This window comes from Chroicocephalus ridibundus, chromosome 4 (assembly GCF_963924245.1).
Source record: "Chroicocephalus ridibundus chromosome 4, bChrRid1.1, whole genome shotgun sequence".
NCBI classification, from domain to species: domain Eukaryota; kingdom Metazoa; phylum Chordata; class Aves; order Charadriiformes; family Laridae; genus Chroicocephalus; species Chroicocephalus ridibundus.
In genome coordinates this window covers 74,048,239-74,065,364 of record NC_086287.1, presented here as the reverse complement: position 1 = coordinate 74,065,364, position 17,126 = coordinate 74,048,239, and the positions used below count along the sequence as shown (strand labels likewise).

Sequence of the window (17,126 nt, the reverse complement as noted above, 5' to 3'; positions counted from 1 at the left end):
CAGAGTCTGCTCGGAGTCAACAGGACGGAGGGAAGAACGGGCGGAGAAAACCGTTTCGAACGCCAACAAGCCATCACCACCGCAATGAGAAGAAAAGGGAAGTCTAAAAGGATAAAGTCACTTGGATTCCTCTCCAAACGTCGAGCAAAGACATTCGCCAGATCAAACGTACTTTGTATTTCTATCCAGCAGGCAACTGGACGAAGATGAAGCCTTATTCTATGACAACACACTTGCTTGAGGAAGGAAACTGGGGCCACCAGCCTGCAACCCACAGCCAGATATCGGGGCCTTTGGGTACTGCGGGGATGCTGCGTGCACTGAGCATCCACGCAGTTATCTTGGATTTGCAGAAATAAAAGCATTCGGGGTGCTCTGAACAACACAAGCTCCGCTCCGGCACCCGGAGCTCACCTAAGCTGAGCCACTGAGAAAAAACCCTGGGATGACAGATTTCCCTGGCTTGGCTAATTAGAACCTAATCACTCACCAGCGCTCCTCACCCAGCTGCTCGCTGTGTGTTTAACAGACTGAATTCCGTGGTCGCAGCCCGGGCAGGCTGTCCCCGGGGGAGGGAGGGATGCTCCAGGCAGCTGCTTGCCTTTGCTTCCAGCCCAACAGCCCAACACACGTCCCAGCTCACCGGCGTTTCTGCCCTTCTCCTTGAAGGCTGCTGCATGGGCTGAGCCGTTTTTTTCTCCAGGCGCTGTGGTCCTCTGCCCGGAGGGCTGCAGAGAGCCCTCGTTGGGTTCCTGCATGGCAAACAGTGCTTTGCCAGGCTCACCAGCACTGTCAGCTCCACAAACACTCACTGCCACTATCCTGAGAGCGGTGGTGATGCTTGAGGTCCTTCTCGTACAGGGGGGATGTAAAGTACGGGAGGATGGGATGCCTTAAAACCAAAACCCAGGGGTGCAGGGGAGTGAAAAGAGCCCATTTTCAAAACGGCCACCCAGATGCCTCCAAGGGAAAGTCCATTTGCTTCGCGGAGCCCCACGTGCCAGATCGCAAACCAGGGAGAGAAGGTATTCGAATGAGACGGGACAGGTCTGGCGGGGCTGGGGGTGAAAAACCGATGCAGAAGGACACTCAAATCCTGGCAATCAGGCTTACGAGGGCCGCGCGCAGCTGGATCACCGGGAGCACGCGGCTTAGAGCTGTCAGACAGACGATGCCTCCCGGAAACCGAGCACCCCGTTCTTTTGCTGGCACGGCGTTACCGCTTGCAAGACTTTGGGATCTACCTGAAAGAGCAGGGCGAGCTTTTTTTACCACCACGTCACCACTGAGTGCAACGCTCTAAAGCCGAGCTCCTACCAACCAGAAGGAGGTTTCATAGAGCCTGGGAAACTCAGAGAGAGAGTTTCATGCCTGGGAAACTCAGAGCATCCCTCCCCTCTCTTCCACCCAGGCCAGAAAACAAACTTCTTTGAGCGCAATGCGGCAGTATCGGTCTTTCAGGTCAACTATCTAACAAAGTACTGTTGCGCTGTTCGAGCCTGCCGGATCGCCGGCTGATGGTACTCACTGGTCTATTTTATGTGCCGCAATCAGATATATTGGCCCTGTGGACGCTTCGGGGCAGTTTGGTTATTACTCAGGGGCTGACAGAGGCAATACATCTCCTGTTAATGGAAGCAAGCGCAATACAATTCATAAGCAAAAATGAAGCTAAGCAGGAAAGGAAGAAAATTAAAAAGACGCGCCGGCCTGATGAATATGTATCTGCTAAGAACAGTGCAGTTTTCTAGCTGAGCGAGTTTAGCTGACTTTGGGATTCCGTGAACTCCAAGGCCAGCACATCTGCGACAGAAATATAACCGACACGGTGATCTTACCCCGCTGTTTTGGAGCGCGGTAACAGCAATATATCACAGAGGCAGCTGACAGGGGACGCAGGAAGGTGGCGCAGAGCCAGGAGCGGGAGACGGTTCAGCAACAGCACGTGCTTGATGCTCGCGACAGCTCTGTCTCGTTGTCACCCACGTGGCCTGTCCCGCTCCGGTCACTGCCCATTGAGCTTTGGGTGAGCAGGACTGGGATGGCAAACTTCCCTGCTCCTCCACAGAGCTCTGGCAGCCAGACAGACGGACGCTCTGCATGCCCGAGTCCCTACGGCCACTTCCACAGCCACGATCCCGAGTGCTACATGGAATACGCGCAGGGAGACATCACGACTACAGCAAGCAGGAGGTAACAGAAAGAGAACTTCATTTAAAAAAAATATTTCAGTAAATTCCACTTCCCTGTTTTACAGCATACAGACACAGAGGCACAGCGAGGCTTTTGGCCACTGTAGAGTCCATCTGGGCTACTGCGGTACTTCCAATGCTCCTCTCAGGGCAGCGAAAACCTTCCAGAGGCTGCTCTGGCAGGGCAGCACCGTTAGCTCCGGTTTCTCCAAGGAGGTCCCAACGTACAGGAGGAATAAGGGCTGAATCTTCAAGGCCCGAATGCCCTCAAGCGTTCAGAAGAGACGTGGGAGTATTCACACTGCACAAACTTCAGATATCTAACGTGGATCATCTACAGGGAGCCTCGGTCTACACAGCCTACATCCCCTTGAATAGAGAAGCTGAACGTCACAGGTTGGAGAACCTGGGCTTTGTGTTAAAGACAGACAACGGGGACACCTCCCCTCCCCAGAGTGATGTAAAAACCTCGGGTAGTCCTCACACCACACCAGTGGTGGGCTAGCCCCAGGAATGCATGGCTACATGCTATCGCAGTCCAGACAGTGGCATCAGCACGGGCCCTGGGCTCAACACCAAGAGCTGCCCCTCAGAGGAATCCCTTCTCGTCTTTGCGGCTTTAGATTAACCTGGTTTGGGATAACAAATGTCACAGAACCACAGAATGGTTTGGGTTGGAAGGGACCTTAAAGCCCACCCAGTGCCACCCCCTGCCCTGGGCAGGGACACCTCCCACCACCAGCCCAGGTTGCTCCAAGCCCCATCCAGCCTGGCCTTGAACCCCTCCAGGGATGGGGCAGCCACAGCTTCTCTGGGCAACCTGGGCCAGGGGCTCACCACCCTACAGTGAAATTTTTTTTCCTGATAACCCAGTCTCCTTCCATCCCTGCATCACTGTTGCTGTGGAAAGGGGAACCGGAGCTGGGTCAGTGCTGGCAGGGCGTTTATCTGACTCTGGAACTTGATCTTGGGCCAACATGGCCCAAACTGAAGATCAAAATGGTGAAATTCCACTGCACCAAATAAAACCAAACCAGCTTCAGCAAGGACCTGGGAGACCGCTGCAAGCAGACAGCTCCAGACAGCAAGGGAGCGGGAGGGAGTCCCTGCAGGTGCTACTCAGAGCTGCTGAGCTCCTCGTGGGACGTGGGATGATGTGCTCAGTACCGCCAAGACCACAGTGATTGCTGCAATGCTGCTGGGATCTCTCTGTACACTCCAGGAGGGAGCCTGGAGCTTTGGGCCAATGTCATTTCTTCTTTTACGACCAAAAGAGACGGGGGTGCAGCACACAAACCCCCCTTGCTGCAGACAATGTCTTGCCACGCTCCAGGAAACGATGCACCAACATCCCAGAATCACAGACTGACAGGGTTGGAAGGGACCTCTGGAGATGATCCTGTCCAACCCCCTGCCAGAGCAGGGTCACCCACAGCAGGTGGCACAGGAACGCGTCCAGGCGGGTTTGGAATGTCTCCAGAGACGGAGACTCCACCACCTCTCTGGGCAGCCTGTGCCAGGGCTCTGCCACCCTCACAGCAAAGAAGTTCCTCCTCATGTTGAGAAGGAACTTCCCATGTTCAAGGTTGTGCCCGTTCCCCCTTGTCCTGTCGCGGGGCACCACTGAGAAGAGCCTGGCCCCATCCTCCTGACACCCACCCTTTAAGTGTTTATAAGCGTTGATAAGATCCCCCCTCAGTCGTCTTTTTTCCAGACTGAAGAGACCCAAATCCCACAGCCTTTCTTCATCAGAGAGGTGTTCCAGTCCCCTCAGCATCTTGGTAGCCCTTTGCTGTCCCCTCTCCAGCAGTTCCCTGTCCTTCTTGAACTGGGGAGCCCAGAACTGGACACAGCACTCCAGATGAGGGACAGATCTCCACACATCTGAGGACCTTCTGGATCCCGAGGCAGAGGAGACTCCTCCAAGGCACCAGAGGAAGCAAGCCGACGGACTAGCAATAAAACCCCTCCTTTCATATGCATCAGCACAGCTCTCTGGAACAATCCTAATGCGGCAGTATCACTGGAGCCCTGCACCAATATCCTCACTCCCAAGAAAAACCTGCACCAGCAGTTCAGAGACTCGGTCTCTTGAGCTCCCAATACGAAATCGCCGTTCTGCAGGATCCAACGGGGAAATTTTTGGCAGTACATCCACAGATCGCTTCACTGTGTTGTCGGTGAAGCTATAAGCCAGACCATTTCACTCCAAAGGCAGACGGCAAGAATAAATAACCAGTTACACTTTATTCTACTATTCCACAGCTAAAACGAGTTCTTTAAAGACGTAACTATTCTGGGAAATTTTTGTCATTTCTCCCTTCATTCCTGCTGCACATCAAACTATAAAACCGGAAAAATATTGTGAGTTATTCCTCCCGGGAAATTAAAATAGGCTGTCGAAGAGGTTTCCTCACAGTCCTGCTCTAGCCCACAGGGGAAAAAAGCACTGCTGGTTAAAAGGATATGCTTCATTACCCACCCCTGCAGGCTACTGCTGCAGGCGTATGAGCCTCAGGACCCCTCAGGAGCCAGGGGTCGGCCAGGGCTCACATCTCCTCCATAGGACAGCAGCTGAGTCAGAGCACAGGGAACTCCCGTGGATGCTAACCAGGACAGAAATAAAACACATACAGTGCCGTGAACACGATATTGCAACGCTTCTGGCTGAACGTCAGCTTCAGCCAGGCTGCAACTGGCAGGTGGCACAAAACACAGCGAGCGGCTGTATGAGGAGACAGCACAAAACCTCCAGCTCTTCCACCCTGGCGTTGCTACAGCGTGAAGCAACGTGACACGGGAGGGGACAGCCCACCACGGCTCACGGCTACAGAAGTGATCTCTACGCAAGAGCCCAACCATAAATACTTGCAGATCCTGCTTCCCCCTTCCCTCAGCCCCTCCATAACAAGAATCTGCTAGATCTCCGCCAGCCTGAATAAGAAAACGCCGGTCTTGAAAAGCTGGGCACCACCAACTGTTGGCCAAATCCCCGACTTGGTTTTGCAGAGGGAGAAGGCGATCCATGGAAAGGAAATCGCTGCTCAAAGCAGAGAGAAAACCAAAGACAGAGCTGGCAACAGAAGTACCGGAATGACACCCAGATTGCATCCTTCTAGTTCAGGGCACTTTGGAGAAAAAGGCAGCGCCAAAACGAACATCTGCTTCTTTCCACAAATAACCGAACCCACAGCGAGCTGCGGGACGGACCACAGCTGCCGCTGGAGATGGTGCCTGCTGCCAGAAACCAAAGTGCTCTGTAGTAACCTCTCATTTGGAGGGGGACCAGCTTGGTTCCCCAGCTGAGTTGGAGATTTGCGGGAACAAAAAAAAAAACCCCTGTTACCTCCTGGCCCAGCAGCTGCTGGATCAACACCACCGGCAGCTTCATAACCTGGACATCTTGAAGACCACCTCCATTGGCTCAGAATTAACACATGACACTGAGGAGTCACTACCAGGCACTGACAGCAGAGCGATGACTTGTCAAGGTCAGCGCAATGGTAACACATCCTTGTCCTCCCTTTCCTCTGGTTTCCATTTCCAAGGAGTCAGCTCCCACGTGTCTGCAATGTGACTAACGGCTAATCTGGGGTGGGGAGGATGCAGCAGAAAGCAAGGACTTTGTCCTCTGGTAGCCACCTGTGCTTCTACCGCGGCTGCTTCTGCTGACATATCATGTGTATTTGCAAAAATAAATTAAACCAAATTTGCGATGCGCTCGGAAAGTCGGAGTTGCGTAACAGCTTGTTTCCCACAGGCTTGGACGGCTGCTCGGAGTGTTCACGGTCACGTGGCAATTCCAAAATCACTGCCGCCTCTTTCTTGTTATTATTTTCCTCCGTGAGTTAACCCTACACAGACCGCAGAGACCCGCTGCAGCTTCTGAAGACAGCAACATCTGAAAACACCGGCAGGTAACGGTCCGCTTAGACAGCAAAGCTTCTGCCCGAACTCTGCAAAGCCACCCTGAAAGCGTTCCCAGGACTACTACCCCTCCGTCAGCCTCCTAACCTCTGGAAGCAATTATTTCTTCCAGTCAGCAGTTGCAAGGGTTTGATTCTTTCTGTAGGGTGCTCCCAGATGTCACGGGTGATAGGTGGGAAGAAGAGAGTGGCCACTTTTGGCCAGAAGGTCTGTAAGGCAGCAAGGTCCCACCTTTGGGGGGCCTTTCCAGCAGATTTACATGGCAGTACAAGAGTGTCTGTCCAAGCGAAAGGTTTTGGGGCCGTCACCAGAGAGAAGGTTACGGAAGTCAACGGCAGTGGATTTTTAGGTTCTACATTCGATACAGAGGAGAAAATGCTATCATTTGATGTAAAGACACCCATATGTCAGGGGGGAAAGACAGACGTGAGCTAAACACTGAATGTGAAACTGATTGTTCCATAAATACTGGAATTAATGGAAATCAAAAGACTGATAATGCTGGACAAGATAGAAGCAGAGAGACTCGTGTGGCAGACCACTTACATTCAAGCCCTAGAGCAAACCATGTAACATGAAGGCAGCCATTTAGGAAAGGATTCCACTCAAGACTAGGGGCCAGGCTACGCTTTATGTCCATACACCATCACATGGAGCACACGGACTCGGTGCTGGGGACAGCCAGACTTCTGGACCTCACCTTAATGCTCTTCAGGAGCTCAAGAGCGGGTTAAGCTAGTGGTGGAGACACAGTCCAACCGTGGTGAAACAGGAGCTCTGGAGGACGTTCCAAAACCCGCTCTGATGCACCGCTGGATGCTCTTAACGCTCAGCTGATCAGCTCCCACTCTCTGCGATATTCCTACTGCTCTGGCACGATCCCTTGGTCACACCACGCTGCTGTCAGCTACAGTGGTGTGAAACCACAGCTGTTCTGACACTGGTGGCTCTCAGCCTTATAGGGGCTATAGGAGTAACCACCAGAACACCATCCCCTTCCTTGAAAAATATTAGGTTCACTTATTTTAATAAGAAAAAAAAGGAGGTTGGGCTTATTCCAGGGTTTACTCCAAAGATGAGAGGGGATTTTGGGCTGCTCAGCCAGCAGGCGCTCTTCGTCTCAGACCAGGCAAATGCTCTGAATCAGGGCTTTGGCTGGTCGAAGGATGTGAGACTTTCTTCTTGCATAAAGAAGAAAGCAAAATATTTTGATTTCTATTGCACGTAGGTACTGCAAATGTCTGTTTAAACCTGCCAGTCTTGTGTCCAGGCTCACAGACGACACTGGAAGGGAGATTCAGACCCAGCGTTAAGTCCTAGTTATGTGAAGGGATTGGTATTTCTGGGATTAATTTGAATTTGGCCTCCTTTCCATGGAGGACCATTTCATTCTTCAGGTCAGTATGTGAACTGACAGTGCTCTGATATGCTCTGTTAATCCCCATACAGTATGCAAGGTGTGCCCTTACATATAACGATCGATACCTCCGAACGCTGGAAGGACACTTATTAAGTGCCCTTAATTTACAGCCCTTGCAGCAGCTTGGCTTTAGGCAGGCTCTCGCTGCCCGTCAGGAGCCTGCAGGATTCAGAAATGCTTTTTGCAACCAGCTCTCCCAGCCTCACTAGAAACCTGATGTTTTTCCCCTCTTTGCACATCGAGCCAGCTGATGCCGGGATCTGCCAAGTGACCTCATCCGATGAGGAGGTTCTCGGCTATCGCTTACCACCGGCTCGATGGTGAAGATGTCATCGGAGAAAAGTATGGAGTCTCCTTGCACCTTTGCTCTCTGGTTCTGGAAGGCGCGGGAGAGAAGGGAAAGGCGTTCTCGGAGAGCGGGGTCCACCGAGCACTCCTGGAGGAAGTAATCCGTCTGGTCCTCTTCCTGCCTCCGCAGCCTGTGACACAGCCTGCGGCCACCGGGAGAGACAAACCAAGCAGATAATTTAATAAGCAACATATTCGCAGAGACTGTCGTGTAAGCACAGGGGCAGCAACGCACACGGGGAGGAACAGCCCCTGCAGCTCAGCAAGGGGCCGACCCCGAGCCAGGGGGTCCCAAACCCATCAGAATATCACTTGTTCTCCCCTGGCAGGGCAGGTGGGTTTACTCCACGCTTATAAACTAAGAAGCACAGAATGGTTTGGGTTGGAAGGGACCTTAAAGCCCACCCAGTGCCACCCCCTGCCCTGGGCAGGGACACCTCCCACCAGACCACGTTGCTCCAAGCCCCGTCCAGCCTGGCCTTGAACCCCTCCAGGGATGGGGCAGCCACAGCTTCTCTGGGCAACCTGGGCCAGGGGCTCACCACCCTCACAGCAAACAATTTCTGCCTCAGATCTCAGCTAAATCTCCCCTCTTCCAGTTTACACCCCTTCCCCCTCGTCCCATGGCTCCCCTCCCTGCTCCAGAGTCCCTCCCCAGCTTTCCTGGAGCCCCTTTAGGGCCTGGCAGGGGCTGGAAGGTCTCCCTGGGGCCTTCTCTTCTCCAGGCTGAACCCCCCCAGCTCTCTCAGCCTGTCCTCCCAGCAGAGGGGCTCCAGCCCTCCCAGCATCTCCGGGGCCTCCTCTGGCCCCGCTCCAACAGCTCCGTGTCCTTCTGCTGTTGGTGCCCCAGCGCTGGAGGCAGCACTGCAGGGGGGTCTCACAGAGCGGAGCAGAGGGGCAGAATCCCCCCCCTCGCCCTGCTGCCCACGCTGCTGGGGATGCAGCCCAGGCTGCGGGGGGGTTTCTGGGCTGCCAGCACACGTTGTGTTAATGTTGAGCTTCTCATCCACTGACACCCCCAAGTCCTCCTCAGGTTTTTTGAAAGCTTAGCAGCCCTCAAGAGAGCGACCTGGCTCAACAGCCACTGCCACAACTGATGGAGAATTCACCAACCACCTCAACTGGCTTCTCCTACCATGGAGCTGCTCATGGGAGGCAGAAAAAGATGAAGGAGCACCCACTGCAGTGCCTCACTGGGAAGGGGGGAAGCGGCTGGGTTTCAGCTGCAGGTTACTAGCATCACTCTATTTTCTTCCCTTTTGGACCTGCAGAGATAAGCAAACAATATCTGCTCTCTGTTCCCTACACTGCCTTCCCACCAGCAGATCCCACGGCACTTTAAAAGAAAACTAATGAATTCAGGCATCTCATCACCTCGGTGAAATTAAGAGTTTCACATGCATGAAAACAGAAACCCTGAGCGAGGAAGGGACTTTGCCTAGCGTCACCCAACAAAGAAGCCAGGACCAGCACCCCTGAATCCAAACCCTTAAGTTCAGCCTTGAACCACCTTCTCTTTTTCCTTTTTGGCCTTCTCTGCAGAGCTTTGACACAGTTCATCTCTCCCTTACTTGGTAGCTGTAGCAGAAGTCATTTTAGTGTTTAAAGATCACAACCAAGAGATGAGAAGGGAGCACTGCCACAGAGCAGTTGCGCCCTAGCTGGCATATTGCTGTCCCCCCTTCACGCTCCAGTCCCCTGGCCATGAAGAACCAGCAGGTGACATCTCCGGGGTGGGGGACGAATGGAAGGCTCCACATGCAGTGAATCCGGGCAATGTAATATAAACAGGATAGCGATCATCACCCGGCTGAATTCAAATACAATTAGAGGGGAAATACGGTCCTGGCCGTTACTCGCTGCACACAGACAGAGCCTGGGGCAAATGCTGTCACCAGCGCCAAAAATACTCGCTTTGGCTAGCTCCCCACGGAGCGCGATAGGAAACGTTTCTCCGCGGCTGACCTACAATGCTGAGCTTTGTAGGGTGGCTTCCAGCCACTGAGATGAGCAACCCTCACCTCCACCAACGGACGATAATTCCACCCTTACATTCCAGAAAGTCCTGCAGGAGAAAGAACAACCCCCTGGGACAGACCTTCTAACGATCCAGGTCTTTTTAGATCCTGCACTGCCTCTCCCCATGAAAGTCCTTCCCGCTCTGAGATCTCAAAAGCTTCTCCAAGAGCAGGACAGTGGCCTTGGAGCTACAACCATCCCTAAGACTTCCAAGTAAGGAAGAACAAAACGTCCTGGTCAGTGTCTAGGACACAAACTGGTATGAGATCAAATGTAATTGGGGGGGGGGGAAAGAGGTTGAACACTGTGGGGAAACCTGGTTGCTTCTGAGGGGAAAGAGGATCACTCAGGGTCCAGACTAAGACAGGCAGGTGGGAAGAGATGGTGAAGGAATGGTCTAGGGAAATGCCAGGCGAAGGTCATGAGATTTTCTTTTAACACACTGAGCCTACACGGAAGTCACACACTGTGTAATTAAAAATAGAGAACAGTGGAAAACCAGTTTTGGCCTTCAAGGCATTTCTGACCTAATTACGTTGAACTTTATTTGCTCAGAAGCCCTTAAAAAGTGCTCCCATTTAAGGCATTTTCCCCATCAGCTATGGGTGCAGACTAACTCCTATACACCTACGTCTGTCCAAGTCAAAGAAGTCACACAAGGACTCCCTAAATCACCCAAGCTTTAAAGTGTAATTTCTAATTCACCCCCTGCCTCCGGGATGTAAGTGTTTCTCTGCTGCCTGAAACAGGAATTCCAAAGCTTCACCAAAGACACCCTTGGAAGATCCTGCCCCATCTCCCATCACCATGAAGACATGGGTTGCTGAAGCCCGAATGGGCTCTGCCCTACCTTCCCTGCAGAACCCTCCACCTCCAAACCCTCCCCAGCCTCTAAGGAAGGGCACAAATACCTCCTTGTGCTGGAAACCAGGGCACCGCAAGGCAATTCAACATCCTACAGCAGGACGGCCTCAACTTTCTGGGCCAATGAAGCCCTCTACCCTGCGCATCACTGCAAAAGGAGCCTGCCATCTTATCAAAGCCGGAGTGGAAGAACCTGCAGCAACTATCACAATAGTTACATTTCCAGCAGCTACATTAAGTCCCGGGTAACGAGTCTTAACACTTTCCTCAGCCTCATGGACCCTCTGGAGCCCAGGGATCTCTGGAGTTCAGTGGTTTGTGATCCCACAAAACACACATTTGCTATCCAGTCATCGCAGTCAACCTTTCCTCCCCAAAACGTCATCCTCAGCTGGAGTATGGGTGGAACTGTTTTGGGAAGTGCTGAGCTCCATTACCCTGAAGCTCAGGGACACATCCCTGACACCGTGGAGGGTTTACTTCTCCTAAACTACGCAAAAAGCACACACCCCCCCGGCACCCCCCGAAGCCATACGTTAGTTTTCCCCTTGGGCAGTGTATCTTACTGAAACGAATCTTTCCAACAAACCTCAGCTTCTGCTGATCCTCCTCTTCCTGAGTAACAAAAGCCTTCCACTGGAAGTGGGCTATGATTTCACTCCGATTGTGGATGACCACGGACCTGTGGTTTGACAGTGCGAGGTAGGTCTTCTCAACCGTCAAGGAGTTCCTGTCTAGCCTGATGTTGACATCTACAGCTGCTCCATAAAGGCTTGTGTGAATATCTTCTCCTGGAACAAAGCAAAGGGGAGTCTTTGCTCATCTCACTTGCCAGTGGAAGTACAAGAAACAGAGCAAACCACAGGTAACAGAAGAAAGCGCTACAGCAGTTCCCGAGAGCTGCATGTGTGCTGCATGAGGATGTCCCGGACACCACCTTAAGTGCCGTATTCCTGGGGGTGTTTGTAGAGATTTATCCCCAAGGGGGACAGTATTGACAGTAAGATTTTTCGGCTGTGCCCAGGTGGCCTTTGGGCTGCCATCCCACTCAGGTCCCAGGGAAGTCTCCATAGGAGACATTCAGGTGACTCTGAGGAGCCCCACCTCAGTCGCGGCTCACCCCGGGGTCCCCTGCAGGCACACCACCAGTGTGGTGTCCCTCCTGAGCCCTGGCTGCTGACAAACAAAGATGCCTGGGGGCATGCAGGAAGAAAAGGGAGATTCAGAGGAACGAGCGGAGTGACAGCCCACGGCAGGATGGGACACAGAGGAGAACGTCACTGTGTTGTAGCAGCAGTACCATCGCCCGCTGTGCGTTTGTGAAGATACGGTCAAAATGAGACTGCTGGCGCATTGCCCACACCAATGTGCCCATTACAGTCCAGCAAGCCCATTTCTTCAGCCTAGTCCTTTGCCTATGCCTGGGAGAACAAGTCTACACTGAGCGTTCCCCAAGCTATTCAATGACCTCCAGAGCAAGGACATCTTTGGTTTCCGCCTCAGACCAAGCCGAAGAGGAGAGCACCCATGGCCACGCACATAACTGATTAACAACTGGAGTCTTGCTGGAGTACCCGTCAGCATTTCACCCTCCAGAAGAGACTCTACCAAAGGCTCCCTCACTTCCAGAGCTTTCAAACCTTAATTTTTCCCAACCATGTAACTCCTGGGAGTCAACTGAGCTCAAACTTCAGTACCAAACCCACTCTTCCTATTGTGGCTGAGTGTTTCCCAGGTGAGATGCAAAGAGCGAACACCGGGGATGCTTTGGGGAAGGTCATGGCCACTCTGACTCTCTAGAACTATCATTTCTACAAAGCGGTGCTCAAAGCCTCAGAGCCAGCCCCAACTGACAAGCATGGCAAGCTGGCCGTATCCTGGCGAGCATCTCTCAGCATCTCCTCACTGCACAGGCTACAGCAAGGCCACCAGAGAGCCCTGCTTTTAAAAGGTTACCATGCAACAACACACGGAGAGAGACAGATAGGTGCTGGATGGACTCCTTAAATCCAAAGCCAGCCAACACAGCAGAATCGCACTAATTCTGGGAAGAGAAAGCCCCCTCTTTGGAGGTGGGCTGGGGAATAAAGCAAGACTCACCCTTAAAATAGTAGATCTCTCCAGTCATCTATTCATTCATCTCCACACATGGAGAACTCAGCCTTCATGCCTGTGTAACCCTCAATTTCTCTGCTCTTAAGGGAGGCCGGGGTGGTAGGCATTTATGGCCAGAGATGAGTTACGTCGCGAGAAAACCAGCGACGTTTCCAACGACTGGACAATCTGCTTTCTACAGTGGAGAATTTAGCATATAAAAATAACTGAAGTTCAGAAGAGTTACGGCGGCGAGGTATGCTTTATAAGCGTTGCCTTTCCCCTCCACTGAATCCTCGGCATCCCTTGGCAAGCAGAGGAACCGCGACCCAAGAAACGGGAGACGTGCACAGTGCTTCAAGGACGTACAGCTTGGGCTTGTGGAAACCCAACTTCATGCTCTACAACGATCAAGAGCACCCAGACCCCTGAACTAGAAGACAGGGATGGGGAGCAGAATGAAACCCCTCTAATCCAAAGGGAAATGGTGAGGGACCTGCTTCAGCACCTGGAGGTGCACAAATCTATGGGGCCGGATGGGATCCACCCAAGGGTATTGAAAGAGCTGGCGGAGGTGCTCGCCAGGCCACTTGGTATCATTTATGAGCAGTCCTGGACAACCGGGGAGGTCCCAGCTGACTGGAGGTTAGCAAATGTGACACCCGTCCACAAGAAGGGCCGGAAGGAGGATCCGGGGAACTACAGGCCAGTCAGTCTGACCTCGGTGCCTGGGAAGGTCATGGAACAGATCCTCCTCAGTGCCATTACACGGCACATGCAGGAGAACAGGGTGATCAGGCCCAGTCAGCATGGGTTTGTGAAGGGCAGGTCATGCCTATCAAACCTAATATCCTTCTATGATAAGGTGACCCGCTTAGTGGATGAGCGAAAAGCTGCGGATGTTATCTACTTGGATTTTTGCAAAGCTTTTGAAACTGTTTCCCACAGCATTCTCCTGGAGAAACTGGCTGCTCATGGCCTGGACAGGTGTACTCTTCGCTGGGTAAAAAACTGGCTGGATGGCCGTGCCCAGAGAGTGGTGGTAAATGGAGTTAAATCCAGTTGGTGTCCAGTCACAAGTGGTGTACCCCAGGGTTCGGTGCTGGGGCCGGTTCTCTTTAATATCTTTATCAATGATCTGGATGAAGGGATCGAATGCACCCTCAGTAAGTTCGCAGATGACACTAAACTGGGCGGGCGTGTTGATCTGCTTGAGGGTAGGTTGGCTCTGCAGAGGGATCTGGACAGGCTGGACCGATGGGCTGTGACCAATGGTATGAGGTTCAACAAGGCCAAGTGCCGGGTCCTGCACTTGGGTCACAACAACCCCATGCAGTGCTACAGGATTGGGGCAGAATGGCTTGAAAGCAGCTCGACAGAAAAGGACTTGGGAGTGTTGGTTGACAGCCGGCTGAATATGAGCCAGCAGTGTGCCCAGGTGGCCAAGAAGGCCAACAGCATCCTAGCCTGTATCAGGAATAGTGTGGTGAGCCGGACTAGGGAAGTGATCATCCCCCTGTACTCGGCACTGGTGAGGCCCCACCTCGAGTACTGCGTTCAGTTTTGGGCCCCTCGCTACAAGAGGGACATTGAGGTGTTGGAGCGTGTCCAGAGAAGGGCCACAAAGCTGGTGAGGGGCCTGGAGGACAAACCTTATGAGGAACGACTGAGGGAGCTGGGGTTGTTTAGCCTGGAAAAGAGGAGGCTGAGGGGAGACCTTATCACCCTCTACAACTACCTGAAAGGAGGTTGTAGAGAGATGGGGGCTGACCTCTTCTCCCTGGTGACAAGTGATAGGACGAGGGGAAACGGGTTCAAGTTACGTCAGGGGAGGTTTAGATTGGATATTAGGAGACATTTTTTCACTGAAAGGGTTATTAAACATTGGAATAGGCTGCCCAGGGAGGTGGTGGATTCACCATCTCTGGAGGTGTTTAAAAAAAGGGTAGATGGGGCACTGAGGGACATGGTTTAGAAGTGGCTCTTGTCAGGGTAGGCTAAAGGTTGGACTCGATGATCTTAAAGGTCCCTTCCAACCTCAACAATTCTATGATTCTATGATTCTAAGACAACGAAGTGCTACAAAATAAACACCGTGAAAACTATCGTCTCACCAGCTAAACCCATGGCCGCGTGGGTCTGGAAATATCGGGTATAGTTCCTGATGTCAAAAGCCAAGCTGAAGCATTTGAAATTAAATACAGAAAGAACGATTAAAAGTACGGAGCAGCTTCTCTATGAAGACTGAGTAGGATTCCTCAACCTAGAAATCACAGGGGAGAGGTTTGTAAAAGCATGAATAGCCTGGGAAGCGTGAGTAAGGAAAAACTTGCCATAAAACAGGAACCTGATGGCCTGAAATAATGTTATTAGTCAGAAATTACACAAAAGTGGCAGTAATTTCCCAGGGAACATTCCCGCCTTTGGAACAGAGGAGGCTGTAGAGGCTAACAGCTATAAATCCAGAGAGCAACCGGACAAATTCTTGTAAGATAAAACCATCAGAAGCTATTAAAACAGAGATGAGTTTAAAGCCTCCAGCACAGAAAAACGCTAGCTCCGGGGCCCCCGGGGGAGAAAGCATATGCGCAGCTTGTTTCTACATGCTTTGCTAAGCGTCCCCTACTGCGGCTCTCCTGGAGAGAAGCTGGGGATGCAGCCACCCTTCGGACTCTTTGGAAGGCCAGAGGGGTTTGCCGGAGCGCCTTCTATCCCAAAGAGAAGTATTTGACGTCATGCCGAATAGAAAAAGCCCCCCGAATTGGCCAGCGGAGCGGAGTGTGCACAGATGGCAGCGCGTCGGGAGGAAGGCGCAGCTCTGTCTGCCAGGCAGATGAACCGACGCGGAGAACGGAGCTGTCGGGGCCGGCCAAGGGCTGCAGACTTCACGGTTCGGGTGCCAAATTCGATGCGACATTTCATTTAAGACTCTGGGCTGTTTAATATATAAATTTAAAAAAAAAAAACAACAACAAACCCAACCTCTGCGCTGTACCAGTGATGTAGCACTAGGCATTTCGCTTGACAGGGTAATGTCCGTGGTGTGCAGTTTGGGACGCTTTGCTGCCGTGACAGCACATGTAGTGAATCGAGATGTATCTGCCCTATCGTTATTTACACAACAGGATCTTATTACAGGCTGTCAATTCTCTCACTCTTACGCACTTTTGATACATTTCCTACCGACGGCAGGGCACAGCTCTCTCTGCAACCCAAAGCGATGCCTGAATTTGAAATTAAAACTTAGCCTTTTTGTACAGCCGTCGAGGTGATGCTTTGGGTCCAGCGCTCCTGAACGATGCCCTCTGGCACAGCAGAAACACCACTGGGTTTCATTCCACCTGCATGACTCTGGATGCAGGGATCTTAGCGCATCGTAACCTCTTGCTACCTCAAAGCAAGAAATGTAGTATCAGTTCATCCTTCCTGGGTCCTACTCTGCAGGGGGAGGAAAAAAAAAAAAAAAAAATCAAAAAAGGGCAATTTACAGAAGACCTAAAACACCTTTCTGAATTCTTCTAATTCACGATCTTCCTGGTGCAAGGGGGAATAGCTTTCAGAGCCGCACAAATTGTTCTTAAACAGCAAGACAAGTTTTGTTTAGCCTGAAAGCACAGCTCAAGGAAGGGACGAGCAAACCCTCGAACAAGATCTCAAAACAAATTTCAGGTTTTCGGAAGGACGCTTTCCTCACATTCAGCAGCAGCGCTTTCCTCCACTGACTGCTGCTCTACACGTTAGGAAGCTGGTAGCCGGGTCGATTAGAGCGAACACAGAAACAAACCAGCGAAGTGCTGCATTTCACCTTCACGGAGACATAGCCTTCCTTTATCCCTGTCACTCCCTCTTGGCTGAATTTGGATTTCACATCTTTTCAGGGGCGCACGACGGACAAATTTGGAATGTTTGGGTGGCGCAAGAAGCAAGTTTAATTTCGTTTGCCGGGTTTGTCAGGAGACTGTGCCTTGCTCCCAGCTCTACGAGTGCAGCTGAAGAGAGGGAGGTCCTGCTGCTTCTCCGCTGACACTACAAGCAACAAAAGCTGAGCTCTTCGCTCATACGGGTGTTATCGTACCTCCAGATCGATCGGCGATAAGCAATTCTTTTGCTCCTGCTGCTGTTGAACCCAATTGCCAGCATATTCTTGTTTTCCAAACAGCGCGCCAAGGACTGCTATTACCCCTTCGCCACTGGAGAGAGTCACTCCCCCAGGCTGAGGGGTCTCCGGAAAGCTAGAGATGTCACCTCCAGCTGGATCCAGC

At 52.1% G+C, this 17,126-nt stretch overlaps 1 protein-coding gene across 1 annotated transcript in view; it reads right to left on the bottom strand.

The window, feature by feature from the left end:
• Nucleotides 1–17,126, bottom strand: part of HYDIN (HYDIN axonemal central pair apparatus protein) — a 165,451-nt gene that overhangs the window by 112,210 nt on the left and 36,115 nt on the right. Inside the window, exons 7-8 of the mRNA XM_063334137.1 lie at nt 11,360–11,561; nt 7,847–8,030 (exon numbers count right to left, since the gene is read on the bottom strand). Of these exons, the coding sequence (XP_063190207.1) occupies nt 7,847–8,030; nt 11,360–11,561 (386 nt within the window). The remainder of the gene's footprint in view (nt 1–7,846; nt 8,031–11,359; nt 11,562–17,126) is intronic.